Genomic DNA, 23,543 nt, shown 5'->3' on the forward strand with positions numbered 1-23,543 from the left:
TCCAAAAGAAAAATAATTTGCTTTTCACTGAATGAATTCAGGAGAAATGAACACATTGAGATACACTGTTTTCCACCTGTTATCAACCTGCCATCCATAAAGTCAGTTCTGCCACTACCAGCAGGGGGTGCCTGACCACAGGAGAAACAGCCACATAGTTTCCCAAAAGGCAACCTACAAAAATACGTTTACCTGTATTTACATGAAAACTTCTTTGGGTGAAAGTTTAGTTTTCAAAGTACAAGTGTAACATTTTCTCCTCGACACTGGATTCAAGTAGAAAATACAGGTCATATAAAGTTTGATTGGCTGAAACATGAATAAACCTTTAAAATTACTAAATATGTGAATATTGCTAGAATACCAAAGGAAGTGACAATGAATTTAATCTGTGTTAGAAATCTTTACATTCCATGTGACTTGTTATTTAAAATCAAAGATAACAGAACCCATACATCCAAATGACTGACCTTTCAAAGGCCTGTGTGAAGTGTTGGAAACACTTCAGAAACTGCCCTCAGAGTCACAATCCACAGGAAAAGACTGGTTTTTACCTCAGAGTAAATGCTGGCTTTTGATCACAGACGGTACTGGTGAGCTGTGCCTTCCACTCTCTTCCCAAAATTGAATTCACCTCAAAGGCTAAACAGGGCACCTCTGACGGCCTCACAAAACTGCCTGTCGGGGTGAGTCCACCGCTGCGGCCACCACGACCACTTCACGCTATGTGAGACAGGACTGCAAACAGTGCAACGTTCTGAAATTCATCCTCTACCGCCATGCTTATTATTCCAGGTGTGGGTGCATTTGCTCTTGAAAACCAGCCTCTACCTTCCTGCCACGTCCCATCTTCATAGCCTCTGGCCCGTCAGCAGAATCAGTGCAAGTCGGCAGGAAGCACAGTGAAAACCTGCATTCGACTATTTTAAAAAAGTAATTTTAAAGCTTCATTTTAAAAAGTATATTTTTAAAATTTAAAAACGAAGTATTTTCTGCACTTGGTCGGGTTCTTTCTACCACCTGACAAAGGTGCTAGGCCCCCACCCAGCCTCGTGCAGACGGTGCAGGTGTTTCATGTTCTGTGGAGAAAGTCTACAAAGTACAATACGCTCTTCTCTCCGTAAGTTGGAGTAAAGAGCAGGGTGGTGGGAGAAAAGGGAGGGGTAAGTAAAAACAACACAAAGGAGGCGTGCAGCATACAATTTTTTCTTATTTTAAGACTGGAATAAAACTTGAAGAAGTATTTCCCCTCGGGAAACTGACCTGTCTGACGCCTGGCCCTACAGGGTGACTGCCGGCCCGTGCTCTTCCACCCCTCCGGGGGGCAGGGCCAGGCTGTGGCGGGGGTCAGACCGGAGGGAGCTGAGCAGCCTCTGGACACTGCCCTCCCGCCCAGGGCTGTGCAGGCCGGGCGCCAGGCCAGCGCCGTTGACCCGAGCGAGGCTGCCTGGTGGCGGCCTGGGTACCAGCCGGGGCTCCAGGACGCCCTCGAGGACCACGTCGGCCTCTTCGTCGCTCTCCATCTCGTCAGGGGGCAAGTTCTGCAGGACGTGGGCTGTAGGCAGGCTGTGGCGGCTGGCCGTGCTGTCCGAGGAGCGGCCGGAGCTGCCCAACGCACGGCTGCCACGCACCACGTTGTTCCTCTGGTTGGCCGGCTTGACCGTGACGATGAGGTTGTGGCTGTTGGCGATCATCATGTCCGTGACCTGGTCCAGTGTCTTCCCGGCCACCTCAATCCCGTTCACCTCCAAGACCTCATCGTCCACGGCCAGCAGCCCAGTGCTCTCGGCCAGGCCGCCAGGCACCATACGGGAGATGAAGATGCCGGGCACCTTCTCCAGCCCCTGTGGGGCCACGCGCACGCTCGTGCCGTCGCGGATGTAGAAGCCCAGTGGCTTCTGGCAGCCATGCCGGTACAGCCTCACACGGCGGTGTGTCTCGGGGAGGATGTCCACGTCGATGATGGAGGACACGGGGCGGAAGTCATGGGGCAGGCCAATGTGCAGGTGTGTGCGCCGGCGAGGGCCGTCCTCCCGCAGGGCCAGGGGGCGCCGCCGCCTGGACAGTGAACCCACCCCGAAGCTGCAGCGCTCGGCCTCTTCTGGAAGAGCACAGAGGAGTCAGTCAGAGGAGAGACCCGCGGGCAATGGGGAAGCACAAGTCGAACAGCATCGAACACCCAGAGCCTGAGGCTGGCCGTCCAGGTAAGGCCTGGCCTCCTGCAGCTCCCTTCCCACCACTTCTCTGACTTGTGGTGTGACCCCAGGGAAGTCTGAGGCAATGGGCAAATCAAACCGTATAGAGAACTGACTGAAACACAAGTCTCCCACACAGGCCCAGGAGCTGAATGATCGATTCATTTTGTCACACTTCAGTTTTGGGGAAAGTCCCAACCTCCTGGATGACATGCAAACACAATGCAGTAACCTTATGGGTGGTTTTGCTGAGCCCACAGCAATCCTGGCCTCAGGCGAGCTGGCCCAACAGTATTCACCAGGCAAAGGTTTGATGCCGAGTTCAAGCACAATCACCTCCTTAACATTAGCTCTCCGGGCAACCAACAGAATGGTTGAAAGGTTAAGAGAATTAACAATAGATGAAAGGTTTAAAAGTGCCTGACTGGATTCTGCAATGACAGTGGGGCGGGAAGCACCAGGAACGTCTTCCAACCTGGACCACAACTGCAGGGGCAGAATCTGTCTGATGTAACTAATTTGGAACTTGAGAGTCTGTTGAAGGCTCAACTTCCAGGGGAAGAACTGGATGGTAATTGCAGTCAATTTTGCTCAGTTTCAACTCTCAGCACAGTAGCAGCTGCCTAGCCCACCCCCCAGCACCCTGGGAGGCAGCTGTGCACTGTTCCTGGAGAGTATGTGGGCCAGGGTGGGCAAAAAGGACCCTGCTCTCCAAACATCAGCCATCTGTGCCCTGATTACGGACTGCTACTTCTGATCACAAAGGTGTAGACAGAGGTAGGTGGCTATTGTACCTCCCTGCATTGTTGCAAGCCCCTCTCCTTCTACCTGAAGGAACGTCCAGGAGAGTTAATGGACTGGCACCCTTTCTCTCCCTTCATTTTTCACCTTTTTTCATTTTGGGAGCCAGACCTTAAAGTCTAGGACAGTAAAAACAACTGCATATATGGGGAAAGTTAGAAGTGACTGTGCATGCTCAAGGAAAGACTCAGAAAGGACCTTAGAAAACCTTAAGTTCACACCTTAATGTTGATACTCAGCAAAGAGCCTCCAACAATTAAAAAAAAAACACCCCAAAACAGTAACAAAAACCCAGCAAACCCTGGGGAAGGGGTAGAATCTGATTTCCAGAGCTACCATGTTATTAGCTTAATCTCCAGTGTTCAACAACAACAAAAAAAGTCACAAGACATACAAAGAAACGAAAGTGTGCCCCAAAGGAAAACAGTAATAGAAACTGTCCCTGAAACAACCTGACGGCAGATTTACTAGACAAAGACTTTAAAACAATGGCCTAAGACATGATCAAAAAACTAAAAAAAAAAAAAGAGATGTGGGTAAAGTCAAGAAAACAATGTATGAACAAAATGGAAACATCGACAGAAAACCTAAAAGGAAACTAAATAGAAATTTTGGAGATGAAAAGTACAATAATGGAAATTATTGAACAGGGGACTCAAAGGCAGATTTGAGCAGGCAGAAGAAGGAATCAGTGAACTTGAAGACAGGACAGTAGAAACGATCATATCTGAGGAACAACAAAAACAAAAGGTTAAAGAAAAGAGAACAGAGTGTAAACAATCACTGGGACACCATTAAGCAAACTGATATATGCCTTGTGAGAGTCTGAAAAGGAGAAGAGAAAGGGGTGGAGGGAATATGGGAAGAAATAATGGCTGAAAACTCCCAGACTTGAGGAAGTGTGCAAATGCAAACATCCAAGCTCAACAATCTCTATGTAAGATGAAGTCAAAGAGACACAAGATTACAAAATAATCAAACTTAATAAAGACACAATATAGGGGGCAGAGTCAAGATGGTGGCATGAGAAGACGCCAAGTTAGCATCTCCCCACAACTAGGGCTCCTGCCTGCCACTGATGGGGGACCCTGATGCCCAAGGAGACGGGAGGAATCCTCAAGTAAACCGGTAGGATGTGGGGGGACTGGGGGGGAGGAGAAGTGGAAGCCAGACAGGATGGGGCCCCTGAGGCCGGGGAGATCAGGAGAGGCAGGGGGAGGGGCCCTGTGAGAGGAGCAGGAGAGGAGTGGAGGGCAAGTGCCCACCCACTCAGGCCTGGGGAGCCTGCTGGGCTCCCAGGCTGATCCCCGCCCTCCAGGACAACCCCCCCACCGGCAGCATTCGTCCTGGAGGCATAGGAAGGAGGCCGAGAGGAGAACAGGAGAGGCAGGTGGGAGGGGCCCTGTGGGAGGAGCAGGAGAGGAGGGGAGGGTGTTTGCCCTGCCCACTCAAGCCCGGGAAGCTTGCTGTGCTCCAAGGTGAAGTCCCCCGCCCTCTGAGACCAGGAGTGGGGGGCACGCCTTGGCCCCTTCTGTTCCGTTGAGCCTAAGCCCCACCCTGCACAGCCCCCAGGGCCTTTTCCAGCCCTGTGGGTCCTAAGCATAGGCCCCGCCCACCACCCAAACCTCGCTCTTGCTTAGGCCCCGCCCTCCACAGCCGGGGCCTTCTCCCCCCTTTTTTCCTCCTCTTTTTTACTATTGTGGTACTGCTGTACCCTCTGGTTGTTGATCCATCGATATTTTTACTCATATGATTTCTAACACATCTGTTAGGTTCCTAGTCTAATTCTATTTTGGGCTTTGTTATTGTCCTCTTTTTTTGTTTCGCCACCCCACATGGCTTGCAGGCTCTTGGTTCTTGAGCTGGGGGTCGGGCCGAAGCTCCTGCAGTGGGAGCTCCAAGTCTGAACCACTGGACTAACAGAGAACCTCAGACCCCAGGGAATATTCATCGGAGTGAGGTCTCAGAGTTCCCCATCTCAGCACCAAGACCCAGCTCTACCCAACAGCCTACAAACTCCAGTGTTGGAAGCCTCAGGCCAAACAACCAGTAAGAAAGGAACACAATCCCACTCATAAAAACAACAACAACAACAAAGAACATGGGACAGCAAAAAAATATTTCCAGATGAAGGAGCAAGGTAAAAACCTACAAGACCAAATAAATGAAGAGGAAATAGGCAGTCTACCTGAAAAAGAATTCAGAGTAATGATAATAAAGATGATCCGGAATCTCCGAAATAGAATGGAGGCACAGATTGAGAAAATACAAGAAATGTTTAACAAAGATCTAGAAGAACTAAAGAGCAAACAGAGATGAACAACACTATAACTGAAATGAAGAATACACTAGAAGGAATCAATAACAGAATAACTGAGGCAGAAGAACAAATAAGTGACCTGGAAGATAAAATGGTGGAAATAACTGCCGAGGAGCAGAATAAAGAAAAAAGAATGAGAAGAATTGAGGACAGTCTCAGAGACCCCTGGGACAACATTAAACACACCAACATTCGAATTACAGGGGTCCCAGAAGAAGAAGAGAAAAAGAAAGGGTCTGAGAAAATATGTGAAGAGATTATAGTTGAAACCTTCCCTAACATGGGAAAGGAAATAATCACCCAAGTCCAGAAAGCACAGAGTCTCCCATACAGGATAAACCCTAGGAAAAACACACCAAGACACATACTAATCAAACTAACAAAAATTAAATTCAAAGAAAAAATATTAAAAGCAGCAAGGGAAAAACAACAAATAACATACAAAGGAATCCCCATAAGGTTATCAGCTGATTTTTTAGCAGAAACTCTGCAGGCCAGAAGGGAGTGGCAGGATATACTTAAAGTGATGAAGGAGTAAAACCTACAACCAAGATTACTCTACCCAGCGAGGATCTCATTCAGATTAGATGGAGAAATCAAAAACTTTTCAAACAAGCAAAAGCGAAGAGGATTCAGCACCACCAAACCAACTTTACAACAAATGCTAAAGAAACTTCTCTAGGTGGGAAACACAAGAGAAGGAAAATACCCACAAAAACAAACCCAAAACAATTAAAAGAATGGTAATAGGAACATACATATCGATAATAACCTTGAATGTAAATGGATTAAATGCCCCAACCAAAAGACACAGACTGGCTGAATGGATACAAAAACAAGACCCATATATATGCTGTATACAAGACACCCATTTCAGACCTGCGGACATATACAGACTGAAAGTGAAGGGATGGAAAAAAGATATTCCATACAAATGGAAATCAAAAGAAGTTGAGTAGCAATACTCGTATCAGATAAAATAGACTTTAAAATAAAAACTGTTATAAGAGATAAGGAGGGACGCTACATAATGATCAAAGGATCCATCCAAGAAGATATAACAATTATAAATGTTTATGCATCCAACATAGGAGCACCTCAATACATAAGGCAAATGCTAACAACCATGAAAGGAGAAATCGACAGTAACACAATAATAGTAGGGGACTTTAACACCCCACTTACACCAATGGACAGATCATCCAAAATGAAATAGATAAGGAAACACAAGCTTTAAATGACACAATAGATGAGATGGACTTAACTGATTATTTATAGAACATTCCACCCAAAAGTGGCAGAATACACTTTCTTTTCAAGTGCACACGGAACATTCTCCAGGACAGATCCCATCTTGGGTCACAAATCAAGCCTCAGAAAATTTAAGAAAATTGAAATCATATCAAGCATCTTTTCTGACCACAACGCTATGAGATTGAAAATCACTTACAGGAAAAAAAAACTGTAAATAAACACAAGTACGTGGAGGCTAATCAGTGAGCTACTAAATAACCAAGAGATGATTGAAGAAATCAAAGAAGAAATTAAAAAATACATAGAAACAAATGACAACGAAAACATGACGACCCAAAACCTATGGGACACAGCAAAAGCAGTTCTAAGAGGGAAGTTTACAGCAATTCAGTCTCACCTCAACAAACAAGAAAAATCTCAAATAAACAATCTAACCCTACACTTAGAACAACTAGAGAAAGAAGAACAAAGATAACCCAAAATCAGTAGAAGCAAAGTAATCATAAAGATCAGAGCAGAAATAAATGAAATAGAAATGAAGAAAACAATAACAAAGATCAATAAAACTAAAAGCTGGTTCTTTGAGAAGATGAACAAAATTGATAAACCCTTAGCCAGACTCATCAAGAAAAAAGGGAGAGGATGCAAATCAATAAAATTAGAAATGAAAAAGGAGAAATCACAACTGACACTGCAGAAATACAAAGGATAATACGAGAGTACTACAAACAACTATATGCCAATAAAATGGACAACCTGGAAGAAATGGACAAATTCTTAGAAAGGTACAATATTCCAAGACTGAACAAGGAAGAATTAGAAAATATAAACAGACCTATCACAAGTAATGAAATTGAAACCGTAATTAAAAATCTTCCAACAAACAAAAGTCCAGGACCAGACAGCTTCACAGGCAAATTCTCTCAAATATTTAGAGAAGAGCTAACACCAATCCTTCTCAAACTCTTCCAAAAAATTGCAGAGGGAAAAACACTCCCAAATTCATTCTACGAAACCACCATCACCCTGATACCAAAACCAGAAAAAGATACCACAAAAAAATTATAGACCAATATCACTGATGAACATAGATGCAAAAATCCTCAACCAAATACTAGCAAACAGAATCCAACAGCACATTAAAAGGATCATACACCACGATCAAGTGGGATTTATCCCAGGGATGCAAGGATTCTTCAATATACGCAAGTCGATCAATGAGATACACCATATGATCATTGAAATAGATGCAGAAAAAGCTTTCAACAAAATTCAACACCGATTTATGATTAAAAACTCTCCAGAAAACGGGCATGGAGGGAACCTACCTCAACATAATAAAGGCCATATATGACAAACCCATTCAAGCATCATACTCAATGGTGAAAAACTGAAAGCATTTCCACTAAGATCAGGAATAAGGATGTCCACTCTTGCTACTCTTATTCCATGGCAATCAGAGAAGAAAAATAAAAGGAATGCAAATTGGAAAAGAAGAAGTAAAACTCTCACTGTTTGCAGATGCCATGATACTATACATAGAAAATCCTAAAGATGCCACCAGAAAACTACTAGAATTAATCAATCAGTGAATTTGGTAAGGTTGCAGGATACAAAATTAACGCACAGAAATCTCTGGCATACCTATACACCAACAACGAAAAATCAGAAAGAGAAATTAAGGAAACAATCCCATCTACTATTGCAACAAAAAGAATAAAATACTTAGGAATAAACCTGCCTAAGGAGGTAGAAGACTTGTACTCAGAAGACTATAAAACACCGATGAAAGAAATCAAAGATGACATAAACAGATGGAGAAATATACCATGTTCTTGGATTGGAAGAATCAATATTGTGAAAACGACTGTACAACCCAAAGCAATCTACAGATTCAGTTCAATCAGTATCAAACTACCAATGGCATTCTTCACCATTGAATTAGAACAAAAAATTTTACAGTTTGTATGGAAACACAAAAGACCCCAAACAGCCAAAGCAATCTTGAGAAAGAAAAATGGAGTTGGAGCAATCAGGCTCCCCGACTTCAAGCTATGCCACAAAGCTACCGTAATCAAGACAGTATGGTACTGGCACAAAAACAGAACTATAGATCAATGGAACAGTATAGAAAGCCCAGAGATAAACCCATGCACATATGGTCACCTTATCTTTGATAAAGGAGGCAAGAATACACAATGGAGAAAAGACCGCCTCTTCAATAAGTGGTGCTGGGAAAACTGGACAGCTACATGTAAAAGAATGAAATTAGAACACTCACTAACACCATACACAAAAATAAACTCCAAATGGATTAAAGACTTAAATGTCAGACCAGACACTATAAAACTCTTACAGGAGAACATAGGAAAAACACTCTTTGACATAAACCACAGCAAGATTTTTTTTGACCCACCTCCTAGAGTAACGGAAATAAAAACAAACAAATGGGACTTAATGAAACTTAAAAGCTTTTGCACAGCAAGGGAAACGTTAAACAAGACGAAAAGACAACCCTCAGAATGGGAGAAAATATTTGCAAATGAAGCAACTGACAAAGGATTAATCTCTAAAATATACAAGCAGCTCATGCAGCTCAATATCAAAAAAACAAACAACCCAATCCAAAAACAGGCAGGAGACCTAAATAAACATTTCTCCAAGGAAGATATACAGATTGCCAACAAACACATGAAAGGGTGCTCAACATTACTAATCATTAGAGGAATGCAAATCAAAACCGCTATGAGGTATCACCTCACACCAGTCAGAATGACCATCATCAAAAAGTCTTCAAACAACAAATGCTGGAGAGGGTGTGGAGAAAAGGGAACCCTCCTGCACTGTTGGTGGGAATGTAAATTGATACAGCCACTATGGAGAACAGTATGGAGGTTCCTTAGAAAACTAAGAATAGAACTACCATATGACCCAGCAATCCCACTACTGGGCATATACCCTGAGAAAACCATAATTCAAAAGGGTCATGTACCACAATGTTCATTGAAGTACTGTTTACAATAGCCAGGACATGGAACCAACCTAAGTGTCCATAAACAGATGAATGGATGAAGAAGATGCGGCACATATATACAATGGAATGTTACTCAGCCATAAAAAGAAACGAAACAGTTATTTGTAGTGAGGTGGATGGACTCAGAGTCTGTCATACAGAGTGAAGTAAGTCAGAAAGAGAAAAACAAATACCGTATGGTAACGCATATATATGGAATCTAAAAGAAAAAGAAAAAAATGGTACTGATGAACCTAGCTGCAGGGCAGGAATAAGGATGTAGACGTAGAAAATGGACTTGAGGACACGGGGAGGGGGAAGGGTAAGCTGGGAGGAAGTGAGAGAGTGGCATGGACATCTATACACTACCAAACGTAAAATAGATAGCTAGTGGGAAGCAGCCGCATAGCACAGGGAAATCAGCTCGGTGCTTTGTGACCACCTAGAGGGGTGGGGTAGGGAGGGTGGGAGGGAGGCTCCAGAGGGAGGGGATATGGGGACATGTGTATGCATATGACTGATTTGCTCTGGTGTACAACAGAAAGTCCACACCATTGTGACGCAATTATACTCCAATAAAGATGTATCAAAAAAAAATACTAGACTCAGTATAATCTTACATGCTCCAGGACACAGGGCAGGAGCAGTAATTTGAAAGGAGGCTGGGTCACACCCACCTGCTGATCTCAGAGCGCCCCCTGGAGTGGCAGGAGGCATCTGCAGCTCACCCTGGGGACACAGACGCTGGTGGCAGCCACCTTGGGGAACTCATCCTACCACATGGACACCCGTGATGGAAAGTGCTGTTTTTGAATTCTCCCTATAGCTTATCAGCTTCAGGACCCAGCCCTGCCCCGCCCAGCAGCCTGCAGGCACCAGTACTGGGAGGCCTCAGGATAAGCGACTAGCCAGGCAGGGACACAGCCCCACCCCCACCAGCAGGCAGGCTGCCTTAAGACCCCTCCCAGCCCCCAGCCACTCCTGCCGACAGCCCCGCCCACCAGAGGGCCTAGGCCCTGGCACCACACCCTGGAACTAGATGCAAGACCCCCACGGCCTTGCCAGAGGGGGTCTTGGATCTAGCCAGAGACTAGAGACTAGATCCACAGCCAGAGACTGCAGGACCCAGCTCTGCCTACCAGTGGGTAAGTACCAGCCCCAGAACCCCCTGGGCCCCCAGCCCTGACCAGAAGCAGGCAGACACCAGCCCCAGGACCACTGCAGCCAGAGACTCCAGGACCAAGCTTCACCCACCAGTGGGTGGTCGCTGGCCCGAGGATCCCTGCCGCTTGCCTTTTCAGGTGTCAGGCGACATGTCAGCAGGCTGGCAACAGTATCAGGACACCCCAGGACTCAGCCCCGCCCACCAGTGGGACGACACCAGCTGTAGGACCCCAAGGACCCTTCAGCCAGAGGCCTTGGGACCTGGCTTCACCAAGCAGTGAGCTGGAAGTAGCCCATGGACCCCCCAGTCCCCAGAATCACCCACCAGAAAGCCAGACCAGCTCTGAGATAACCTTAGAATCCTCAGCTAGCTGCCCAGGGATACAGTGGGCCAGCACCAGCCTTGGGATACTGTAGAACCCACAGCCAGCCATGTCAGGAGCAGGACCCACCCACCAACAGGCCAACACTAGATCCAGGAACCCCGGTTCCGCAGCCATCTGTGCCAGAACCAGGCTCTGCCCAACGGTGAGCACCAGATCTGGGACCACCCTGGGTTCTGCAGCCAGCCACCTTGTGACCTTGTCCTGCCAACCAGAGGCCAGCAGCCTCCGCACAAGGCAGGGCCTGGCAAACAACCAGACGGGGCCAGCTGCACCTACCAGACTGCCCACAATAGTCATCCTGCCACAACAGAAGGACCAGCGCAGCCCTCATATAGCCCTAGAGCAAACAGCTCTGGTGACTAGAGGGCAGTGTGCCGCAGGGAACATAGGACATCTCCTAAAAAAGACTACTTCTCTAAGATCAGGAAATGCAACCAACGTATGAGACACGCAGAAATAAAAACAGCAAAATAGGTAAAATGAGGCAACAGAGGAACATGTTCCAAATGAAAAAACCCCGAAGAACTAAGAGAAGTGGAGATAAGCAATCTACCCAATAAATAGATCAAGGTAATGATCATAAAGATAATCAAAGAACTTGATATAAGAATGGATGAGCAGAGTAAAAAGTTAGAAGTTTTTAACAAAGAGTAAAAAAAACAGAAGGACCAGAGACAAAGAATACGATATCTAAAATGAAAAATATACTAGAAGGAATCAATAGCAGATTAAATGATGCAGAAGAATGGATCAGCTAGCTGGAAGATAGAGTAGTGGAAACCACTGAAGCTGAACAGAAAAATGAATGAAAAGAAATGAGGACAGTTTAAGAGACCTCTGGGACAACATCAAGTATACTAGCTTTCTCATTATAGGGGTTCCCAGAAAGAGGAGAGAGAGAGAAAGGGGCAGAGAACATATTTGAAGACATACTAGCTGAAAACTTCCGTAACCTAGGAAAGGAAACAGACGTCCAGGTCCAGGAGGTAGAGAGTCCTAAGCAGGATCAATGCAAATAGGACCACACCAAGATACATTGTAATTAAAATGGCAGAAATTAAGATAAAGAGAGAATATTAACTGCAGCAAGGGAAAAGCAACAAGTTACATACAAGGGAACTCCAGTAAGGCTAACAACTGACTTTTCAGCAGAAACTCTGCAAACCAGAAGGGAGTGGCACCATATATTTAAGGTGATGAAAGGCAAAAACCTACAACCAAGAATACTCTGTTTGGCAAGGCTCTCGTTCAGATCTGATGGAGAGGTCAAAAGGTTTACAGCTAAGCAAAAGCTAAAAGAGTTCAGCACCATGAAACCAGCCTTACAAGAAATGTTACAGGGGGGGCCTCCTTGGTGGCGCAGTGGTCAAGAGTCCGCCTGCCGATGCGGGGGGCGTGGGTTCGTGCCCCGGTCTGGGAAGATCCCACATGCCACGGAGCAGCTGGGCCCGTGAGTCATGGCCGCTGGGCCTGCGTGTCTGGAGCCTGTGCTCCGCAACGGGAGAGGCCACAACAGTGAGAGGCCTGCGTACCGCAAAAAAAAAAAAAAAAAAAAAAAAAATGTTAAAGGGACTTCTTTAAGCAAAGAAGAAAAGGCCACAACTGGAAACATGGAAACTATGAAAGGAAAAAGCTCATCAGTAAAAGCAAGTATACAGTAAAGGTAGCAAACCTACCATGTACAAAGGTAGTAAGAAGGTTACAAGACAAAAGTAGTAAATCACCTATATCTGCAATAAGTAGTTAAGGGCTACAAAAACAAAACAAAATGTAAAATATAATATCAAAACAGTTAATTGTGAGGGGAGGGGAGTAAAAATGCAGGGTTGTTTACATGTGTTTGAAATTACAAGATCAGCAACTTACCGTCCCTCATGGTAACAACAAACCAAAAATCTATAATAGATACACACAAAAGAGAGAAGTTTCTAAACATAACACTAAAGATAGTCATCAAATCACAAGACGAGAATAAAAGAAGAAAGTATCAAAAAAGGACTACAAAACAAACAACTAAAATGGCAATAAGTATGTACCTATCAATAATTACTCTCAATGTAAATGGACTAAATGCTCCAATCAAAAGATACAGAATGGCTGTATATGGATACAAAAACAAGAGCCATGTATATGCTGCCTACAAGAGACTCACTTCAGATCTAAAGAGACACGCAGATTGAAAGTCAGGGGATGGACAAAAGTTATTCCATGCAAATGGAAATGAAAATAAAGCCAGGGTAACAATACTTACATCAGACAAAACAGACTTTAAAACGAAGACTGTAACAAGTAACAAAGGACTTTACATATTGATCAAGGGATCACCCAAGAAAAAGATATAACAACTGTAGATATATATGTACCCAACAGAGCAGCACCTCAATACATAAAGCAAATATTAACAGATATAAAGGGAGAAATTGACAGTAGCACAATAATAGTGAGGGACTTGAACATCCCACTACCATCAACAAACAGATCATCCAGACAAAATCAATAAGGAAACTGGTCTTAAATGACACATTAGACCAGATGGACTTTTATATATATATATTCCATCCAAAAGCATCAGAATATACATTCTTTTCAAGTGCACGTGGAACATTCTTCAGGGTAGATCACATGCTGGGCCACAAAGAAGTCTCGGTAAGTTTAAGAAATCATATCAAGCATCTTTTCCAACCACGATGCTGTGAGACGAGAAAATCAACTACAAGAAAAAAAGTGCAAAAAACAAAACCACGTGGAGGCTAAACAACACTCAACAACCAATGGATCACTGCAAAAATCCAAGGAGAGATTAAAACACATCTGGACATAAATGGAAACGAAAACACAATGACCCAAAATCTATGGGACATGGCAAACACAGGTCTAAGAGGGAAGTTTACAGTGATACAAGCCTACCTCAGGAAACAAGAAAAATCTCAAACAGCCTAACCGTACATCTAAAGGAACTAGAAAAAGAACAAACAAAACCCAAAGTTAGTAGAAGAAATAATAAAGATCAGAAGAAATAAGCGAAATAGAGACTTAAAAAAATAGAAAAGATCAATCAAACTAGGAGCTGCTTCTCTGAAAAGATAAACAAAATTGGTAAAACCTTCAGCAAGACTCATCAGGAAAAAGAGAGGACCCAAATCAATGATATCAGAAATGAAAAAGTTACAACTGACACCAGAGAAAAACAAAGGATCATAAAGAGATTACTATGAACAGCTGTATGCAAAGAAAATGGACAGCCAAGAATAAATGGACAAATTCCTAGAAGTGTACAATCTGCAAAGACTGAACCAGGAAGAAACAGAAAATATGAACAGACCAATTACCAGTAATGGAATTGTTGGAGGTTTTTTGATTACTAATTCAAACAAAAGTCCAGGACCAGATGGCTTCACAGGTGAATTCTACCAAACCTTTAGAGAAGAGTTAACACCTATCATTCTCAAACTGTTCCAAAAAATTGCAGAGGAAGGAACACTTTCAAATTTGTCCTATAAGGGCAGCATCACCCTGATACCAAAATCAAAACCAGACAGAGCTATCAAACAAAAAAGAAATTTATAGGCCAATATCACTGATGAACATAGACACAAAAATTCTCAACAAATTATTAGCAAACCAAATCCAACAATGTATTAAAAGGATCCTACACCATGATTAAATGGGGTACATAGGATGGTTCAACACCCACAAATCAATCAGTGTGATATACCACTTTCACAAATTGAAGAATAAAAATCATATGATCGTCTCAATAGATGCAGAAAAAGCTTTTGACAAAATTCAACAGCCATTTATGATAAAAAACTCTCTACAGTGGGTGTAAAGAGAACCTACCTCAACATAAGCAAGGTCATATAGGATAAGCCCACCGCTAACATCTTACTCAACGGTCAAAAGCTCAAAGCATTTTCACTAAGATTAGGTGCAAGACACCATCGCCAATTCTCACCGCTTATATTCAGCACAGTACTGGATGTCCTGCCCACATCAGTCAGACCAGAAAAAGGAAGAAAAGGAAACCAAATTGGAGAAGAAATAAAACTGTCACTACTTACAGATGACATGATACTATACACAGAAAATCCTACAGATGCCACCAAAAGACTACTAGAGCTCATCAACTAATTCAGTGAAGGTGTAGGATACAGTTAATAGACAGAAGTCTGTTGCAGGTCTATACACTAACAATGAACTATCGGAAAGAGAAGTTAAGCAAACAGTCCCATTTATAAGCATATGAAAAAAGAATACATAGGAATAGATCTAACTAAGGAGGTAAAAGACCCGTGCTTGGAAAATTAGAAGACACTAATGAAAGAAACTGAAGATGACACAAAGAGAAGGAAAGATGTACTGTGCTCTGGATTAGATCAGTATTATTAAAATGACCACACTGCTCAAGGCAATCTGCGGATTTAATGCAGTCCCTACCAAAATACCCATGAGACTTTTCACAGAACTAGAACAAATAATTTACAACTATATATGGAGGGACTTCCCCGGTGGTCCAGTGGGCAAGACTCTGCACTCCCAATGCAGGGGGCCTGGGTTTGATCCCTGGTCAGGGAACTAGATCCCACATGCATGCTGCAACTAAGATCCTGCCTGCCACGACTAAAGATCCCACGTGCTGCAACTAAAGATCCCATGTGCCGCAACTAAGACCTGGTGCAGCCAAATACATATGTATGTATGTGTATTTGTGTGTGTGTGTGTGTGTGTGTGTGTGTGTATATATAAACACGAAAGACCCTGAACAGCCAAAACAATCTTGAGGAAGAACAGAGCTGGAGGAATCAGGCTCCTGACTTCAGACTATTATAACCTACAGTCATCAAAACAGTATGGTAGGGGCACAAAAACAGACACATAGAGCAGTGAAACAGAATAAAAAGCTCAGAAATAAACCCATATGCTTATGGTCAATTTATCTATAACAAAGGAGGCAAGAATACACAATGGGGAAAAGACAGTCTCTTCAGTAAGCAGTGCTGGGAAACCTGGACAGCTACACGTGTAAAAGAACGAAAGTAGAACATTTTCTCACACTATATAAAAAAATAAACTCAAAATGGATTAAAGACCCAGATGTAAGACCAGAAACCATAAAAATCTTGGAAGAAAACATAGGTAGAACACTCCTTGACATAAATTGTAGCAATAATTTTTTGGATCTGTCCCCTAAGGCAAAGGAAAGAAAAGCAAAAACAAAGCAATGGGACACCATTAAACTACAAGGGTTTTGCACCGCAAAGAAAACCATTGACAAAATAAAAAGACAGCCGACTGAACAGGAGAAAATATTTGCAAATGATATGATTGATAAGGGGTTAATATCCAAAATATATAAACAGCTCACAGAACTCAATAAAAAACAAACAACCTTTTAAAAAATGGGCATCAGACCTGCATAGGCACTTTTCCAAAGAAGACATACCGATGGCCAACAGGCACGTGAATAGATGCTAAACATCACTTATCATCAGAGAAATGCAAATCAAAACCACGATAAGAGAGCACCTCACACTTGTCAGAATGGCTATCGTCAAAAAAATCGCAAATAACAAATGTTGGTGAGGATGTGGAGAAAAGGGAACCAGTGTTCACTGTTGGTGGGAATGTATATTGGTGCAGCCACTGAGCAAAACACTACGGATTTTCCTCAATAAACTAAAAATAGAACTACCATGTGATCCAGCAATTCAACTCCCAGGCATATATCCGAAGAAAACAAAAATATTAACTTGAAAAGATACGTGCATCCCAATGTTCACTGCAGCATTATTTACAATAGTCACAATATGGAAGCAACCTAAGTGTCCATCAACAGATGAATGGATAAACAAGATGTGGTATATATATTCAATGGAATATTACTCAGCCACAAAAAGAATGAAAATTTGCCATTTGCAACCACATGAATGGATGTAGAGAATATTATGCTTAGTGAAATAAGTCAGACAGAGAAAGACAAATACTGTATGTTCTCACTTTATGTGGAATCTAAAGAATGAAACAAACTAATGTATATAACAAAACAGAAACAGATTTACAGAGTAGAGAACAAAATAGTCGTTACCAGTGAGGAGGAAGAGGGGCAAGATGGGAGAGGGGATTAAGAGGCGCAAATGACTATGCATGAAATAAACTACAAGGATATATTGTAAAACACAGGGAAAATATCCGGTATTTTATAATAACTTTAAATGGAGTACAACCTATAAAAATTTTGAACCACTATGTTGTATACCTGAAACTAATATAATTTTGTAAATCAACCATGTAAAAAATATATTTACATATACATGAAGCAAAAGTTGACAGAATTCAAGGGAGAAAGAGACAGTTCTTAGGAGTAGTTGGACTTCAGTACCCCACTCCTAAAAGTGGATACAATGACTGGACAGAAGTAAGGAACTAGAGGACGTAACACAATAAACCAATGAGATCTAACAGACACACACAGAGCACTCCACCCAACAGCATAGAGAGTCTATTCAAGTACACACGGGACTTTTTCCAGGGTAGACCATATACTAGGCCACAAATTACTTCTCAGTAGATTGAATAAGACAGATATCACAGAAATTATCTTCTCTGATAACAAGAGGATGAAGTTAGAAATCAGTAACATAAAGAAAACTGAAAAATTCACAAAAATGTGTACCTAAACAGCACAGTTTTAAACAAGAAATGGATCAAAGAAGAAATTACATGGGAAATTAGAAAATACTTAGAGATGAATAAAAATGAAAACACAACATACCAAAACTTAAGGGTCACAGCAAAGGCAGTGCTAAGGGGAAAATTTATAGTTATATGCTTGCATTAAAAACCAAGAGATCTCAAATCTACAACCTAATTTTACAACTAGGAACTAGAAGAATAAGGACAAAATAAACCCAAAGCTAGCAGAAGGAAGGAAATAATAAAGATTAGAGCAGAGATAAATGAAATAGAGAACAGAAAAACAATAGAGAAAAATCAATACAACAAAAAATTTGTTCTTCAAAAAGCTTAACGAAATTGACAAACCCTAGCTAGGTGAACTAGGAAAAAAGACAGAAGATTCAAATTATTAAAATCAGAAACGACTGTGGGGCATTACAACCATTTCTACAGGGGAAAAAAAAGGATTTTAAGAGAGTATTACAACTGCACACCAACAAATTGGAAAACCTAGATGAAATGGACAAATTCCTAGAAACACCAAACCTACCCAGACTAAATTATGAAGAGATGGAAAATCTGAATAGTCCTATAACTAGTAAGGAGATTATACCAGTAGTCCAATTTCTTCCCACAAGGAAAAGCCCTGGACTTGATGTGTTCACTGGTGAATTCTACTAAACATTTAAAGAAGAACTAATACCCAATCCTTCTCAAACTTCTCCCAAAATTCAAGAGGAGGGAAACTTTCCACCTCATTCTATGAGGACTGCATAACCCTGACAAAGCCAGACAAACACACTAAGAGGAAAGAAAACTACAGACCAATATCCCTCATGAACATCCTGGGCAATTCCAAGTGTGAAGGATTTGGGGTGGGGTGAGGGGGCGGGCGGATGCTCTGAGCGGCAGCATCCGGTCCTCCACAGCCCAGAGCATCCTCTCCCCGGACTCAGGACCTGCGCTGTGATTCCATCAGAGCCGCTGGCCTTTCAGCCCCCCCCATTCCCCCAGGCTCCCTTCCCCGCGTCCCTAGGCTGGGTGGCCCCAGGGCAGTGGGCACTCCAGGCGCGGTCACCGGAGGGAGGCCCAAGGGCTGCGTCCCTGTGCGTCCACCCAGGACTCGGGGGACAGAGGACAGCAGGGCTCCCCACATACACAGGTGGACGAGGCCCCCGCACGAGACGGGGTGGGCTTCTGCCTCCCGAGGGAGGGGGGGAATGCCCACCTGCCCACCCTACTCCGGGTTCACCGACGTCACACAAACCGCAGGACGACCCCGAGGGTGGTGAGCGGAAGGCGGCCCCAGGACCGTGGCCCCAGGGACCACTTGCTGTCCAGTGCCTGGGTTTTCTGTTTCCAAGGCCGCAGCCTGAGACGCCAGTGTGCACAGACCCCGAAGCCTAGCAAAACCGCTCTTTCCACCCGAAGCACCACGAAGGGGCAGCCTGAAGAGACAGCACTTTTAGGAATCTCTTCCCAGTCCAAGTCCAACAGCGAAAAACGCCGCTTTACCCGCATCCGACAGCAAAGGCGGAGGGAGGAGCCCCCCCAGCCCCCAGGCCGGAGAAGCCCCCGCAGGTCGGTGAAGGCCGAGCCCGGAGGCTGGATGTCCACCCTGGGCGGGGGCGTCAGAACAGGACCCGCCCAGGGTCAGCTGCAAGTCCAATCCAATGTCCTAATGTAGGCGGGTTAAAAGGACGGAGGAGCCACTCAGACATAAATCAGAGGAAAGCAGAAGCTGCGCTGATAGGTAACGTATACCTCGGGCAGAGGGACAGACGGGCCACACGCAAGACGGTCCAGCCGGGAAGCCCCAAGTGCCCCAGCGGGGCCGCAGCGGGGCGGAGCAAACCAACAGAACGAAAACCGAGCAAAACGCCCTAGAAGAGCTGCAGGAGAAACCGACAAGTCCCGTCACAGCTGGAGACTCGCCCTCAACCCTCCTGACCCAGCACAGGACCCAGCAGGACAGCCTCTGGGGACAGCTCACGGGGGGGACACCCACTCTTCCAAGCGCCCAAGAGCTCCGTGCCGGGACGGCCGCGCCCGACCTCAACAAACTCTTCACACCTGGAGTCACACCGGGTGTGCGATCAAAGCAGAGATCAGCACTGGGGAGGCCACGGGAGGGTCTCCAAACGCTGGGGAGATAATCCAAGGTAAATGGCCGTCTCTAAGGAGAAAACCCGGCACTGGCTGGAGTGGAAAGGAAGCGCAGCCGTCCAAGCACATGAGACGGGGCGGCTGGGATGGCCTGGGGGGAGAGGAGTGCGGGGTGCAGGGACGGGAGAGGCACCCAGAACACGTCAGACAAGGGGAGCAGCCTCTGGTCAGCAGTCAGGGCCCACACCGGAAGGAAGGAAGGAAGGGATAAAGAGAAGAAGTGACTCAACAAGCCTGAAAACAACAGAGAAAATCCATGACGCTAGGAGCCGAGTCCGTCACAGTCTGATGGGGGCGCTGTCACCCTGTGGTCCTGGGCCCTTGCCCTGGGCCGCGTCCCCATGTGCGCTCCAGGCCTGCTGGGGCTCACGCACCATCGCGCCGCACCCCCCCGCCCCCCGCGCTCAGCTGCCTGAGCGGGTCCTCCACAGCTCTCCTCCCTACCTGCCTTACATGCTCTTGACACGTTCACCCCACCGTCATGCCAAGTCCAAACTACAGCAACCGCACGTCCCCCCTCCTCTGGAACCCAAACCCTTCAGACTCCAAGGGCATCCCCTCCATGACGTGTTCCCTTCTGGTCTAGAGGGCTCCAGCTTTCCACTCTCCTGTCTGAGTGTTTTTTGAAGGGTCCGTACTGTCCCCACTAGTGTCGTGTGTGAGTGTTGTTCAGCGTCAGAGCACAGAACCACTGGTCCTGGGCCTCCCCAGACCCTAACAGAGAGGACAGGTATGAGGGGGCCTCGCTGGCCCACAGACAACAATATAAAAATCCCAGCCAACTTCACGCTGATAAATGTTTTTAATGGTGTTGAATGACTAACCTCTAGGAAGTTGCCAGAAACCATCATTTATCATTGCTACTTACTTCCTGAGTGAAAAAGCTACCCCTGTCACCATCTGGACGTGGAAACAAATGCTGTGACGCTTCCGCTTGTATTTTTCCTTCTGAAATGAAGGCAGGCCCGCCTGCAATGCTGCCCACACAACACAGCCTCGCTACCTGAGGCCGTACGGCCAGGGGGGCACTAGGCCACACGCCGCCCAAGCGTCACCGCTGTGCCCCTCCACCCAGGGGCGCCCACCCCAAACGAAACAAGCCCAGGAGCGCGACTGCGAGGTCTTTCCGCAGCAGTCCTGGCCCCGTGCCCTGGATAACCCAAGGAGGCAACACAGCCTGGGCCACCTGTGTGCGGACGGACGCCCCTGCTGATCTGACCTGCCTCCCCAGCCTGCAGGCATGAGGAGGACTCCTCAGCTTGGTGGAATGTTCTGGAATTAGATATTTTTTGAGAAGGGCGGAGCGCTGGCAGGAAGGCCTCAGAGCTGCACCCTCTCGGCATGGGTGAACTATTAGTGTGTTCAGGGCTGGAAGTCGTAGCTGGCGTGCTCAGTCACTGATGAAAACGTAGTTCAGGAAATGGGAGATTTTCCCATTTGTTGTTAAGTATTTCTCATATTTGCCTAACCATAAGTCAGAAAGTGCCTGTAAGAAAAAGCAGCCCTTACTTCCAAATAATACGCCACAGGTTTTTTGTTCAAACCGCTGGCAATTCCATCCGGGAAGCGTATCAGCCGGGTACGGTTACTTCCTTAATGACCCTGACATTTTGGACACAGTTTTTGTTTTGACACCTTCCCGTGAACATGTTATTGTTATACACTAGTTTTTCAACATTAAGGTTGTCAGTCTGTTTCAAATGATAAAATTCTCACGCTGAACCAGATGAATGTTTGAAACTGAATCTCGGTGTTATCAAACTGAAGGCACACAGCTACACACACCACCCCCTCCTTCAGAATCCAAAGAGTTCAATACGTTTATCGTAAGCAATTAATTACAATCTCCCTGGTCAGGGCAGGGCCTGGAACCACGCTTCCACCGTGAGGTTTAATTAGCTGCCAGATGAGAAAACACAGCTGCTCAGTGGCCGCTTATTATTTACAAACAAAACAGGATTTTCCATTTTCTGCTAAATGTCCTCAGTAGAGATCATCAGACGAGTGGGAGGAAACTTGCTTATTTCAGCCCATTCTCTTCTTGCAGCCACATGTGATGATTTACAAGCCTGTTCCCATCTTCTTGGTGACCTTGGAGAAGCGACCAGGAGTGTGAGGTGAGGGCTGCAGGCCCACGGCCAGAGGGGGCGGCCGCCTCGTGGGTCCTGATCACACTGTTAGCCAGACCGGGTCCCGGCTGCAGCACCTTCTTGCCTTTCTCCATCTGCTGGCGAGGAGGCCTGCTCACCTCTGGGGATGGCAGGGGAAGCGGGAAGGGGGTTAGCCGGTGGGGCTGGAGCCTGGAGGCTGACCCGGTCCCCTCTCTACCACTTGGCCTCCTTCCTTTGAGAAGGGGACACAGACACTGGAAGGCCCAGCATCTGACCCTGATCATGCTGGCTGAGAGCTGACACTCCATGCTGACCCTACCCTGTGTGCCCAGCTGCCCTGGTTTATTTAGCAGTGCCTCCAAAGGAGTGTCAGCAAATCTAAAGGGCACCAAGGCACCATACCGGGTGCTCAGTCCTTCCAGCGAAGACCCTGTCCAAAGTGAGCAGCTACATCTGGGGACCTCATGGGCCCTGTGGCTGTCAAGGAGCAGAGGACATTCTGTTGTGTGGTTCCCTTCCTGGGAGTGCCCTGTCTACCGGGAAACACGTATGAACACGCACGGAAGCACGAAGACACGGGGACCTGGGGGCAGGGCAGTAAGCCTGGGTCCAGGGGCCCTGAGAAGTGCCCCCTGGAGGGTGGGACGGGGTCCAGAAAGGCCTGGGGGAGGCGGGTCCTGAGTGGAGCCTTCACCACATTCCCGGGGGCTGGGAGAGGATGCTGGTGAGAATCGGGTAGGAGTGACCCTGTCCTTTGCTTTGTCCAGCACAGATCCCCTCTCTGGAAGGGAGGCGTCTCAGATCCCTGAAACTATAGTGGCTCAGGCAATTATGGAGACCGAGAAGTCGCACCATCTGCTGTCTGCAAGCTGGAGGCCCAGGTGAGCCAGCAGTGACCCAGGAGCACTGATGTCAAAGGGCAAAGAGGACGATGCCCCAGCCCAGCAGAAAGAGGGAGAATTCTCCCTCCTCCACCGTTTTGTTCCATCCAGGCCTCCGGGGACTGAATGCAGCCCAGCCTACTTCACTCAGTCTATTGACTCGAATGCTCACCTTTTCCGGAAACGCTCCGAAATGCCCACCCTCTGGGCCCCGTGGCCTGGCCAGGCTGGCACATGCAGCCAGCCGTCGACGTCTCCTCCAGGCTCGGGGACCCCTGTCCTCCTTTCTCAGGTGTGGCTGGCGGGGACTCGCAGCGAGAGGTGAGGTGGTCCGGACCCGACCCCGGGTGAGCGCGTTCGGGGTCCTGGGGACCTGCTTTTCAGGCAGGTTGACGCTGGGACTTGTGCCAGGCAGGTTCTGTCCCTGGCCTGGGACGCAGCCCAAGAGCCTCAGGTGATGCACGCGGTTCACGGCTGCTTCTGAACGACGAGGGGGCTGGCGCCAGGCCGGCAAACAGCGGTTTGAACGGAAACGCAAACGAGTCTCGGCGGCGGCGGCATCAGAGCAGGCGGCTCA

The 23,543-nt window shown here is 46.0% G+C and overlaps 1 protein-coding gene across 1 annotated transcript in view; it reads right to left on the minus strand.

The window, feature by feature from the left end:
* Positions 1-1,157: 1,157 nt before the first annotated feature.
* PARD6G (par-6 family cell polarity regulator gamma) overlaps positions 1,158-23,543 on the minus strand; it is a 106,086-nt gene continuing 83,700 nt past the window's right edge. Inside the window, exon 3 of the mRNA XM_060029286.1 lies at positions 1,158-2,101. Within this exon, the coding sequence (XP_059885269.1) occupies positions 1,281-2,101 (821 nt within the window). The 3' untranslated portion in view covers positions 1,158-1,280. The remainder of the gene's footprint in view (positions 2,102-23,543) is intronic.

This window comes from Delphinus delphis, chromosome 13 (assembly GCF_949987515.2).
Source record: "Delphinus delphis chromosome 13, mDelDel1.2, whole genome shotgun sequence".
Lineage (NCBI taxonomy): Eukaryota > Metazoa > Chordata > Mammalia > Artiodactyla > Delphinidae > Delphinus > Delphinus delphis.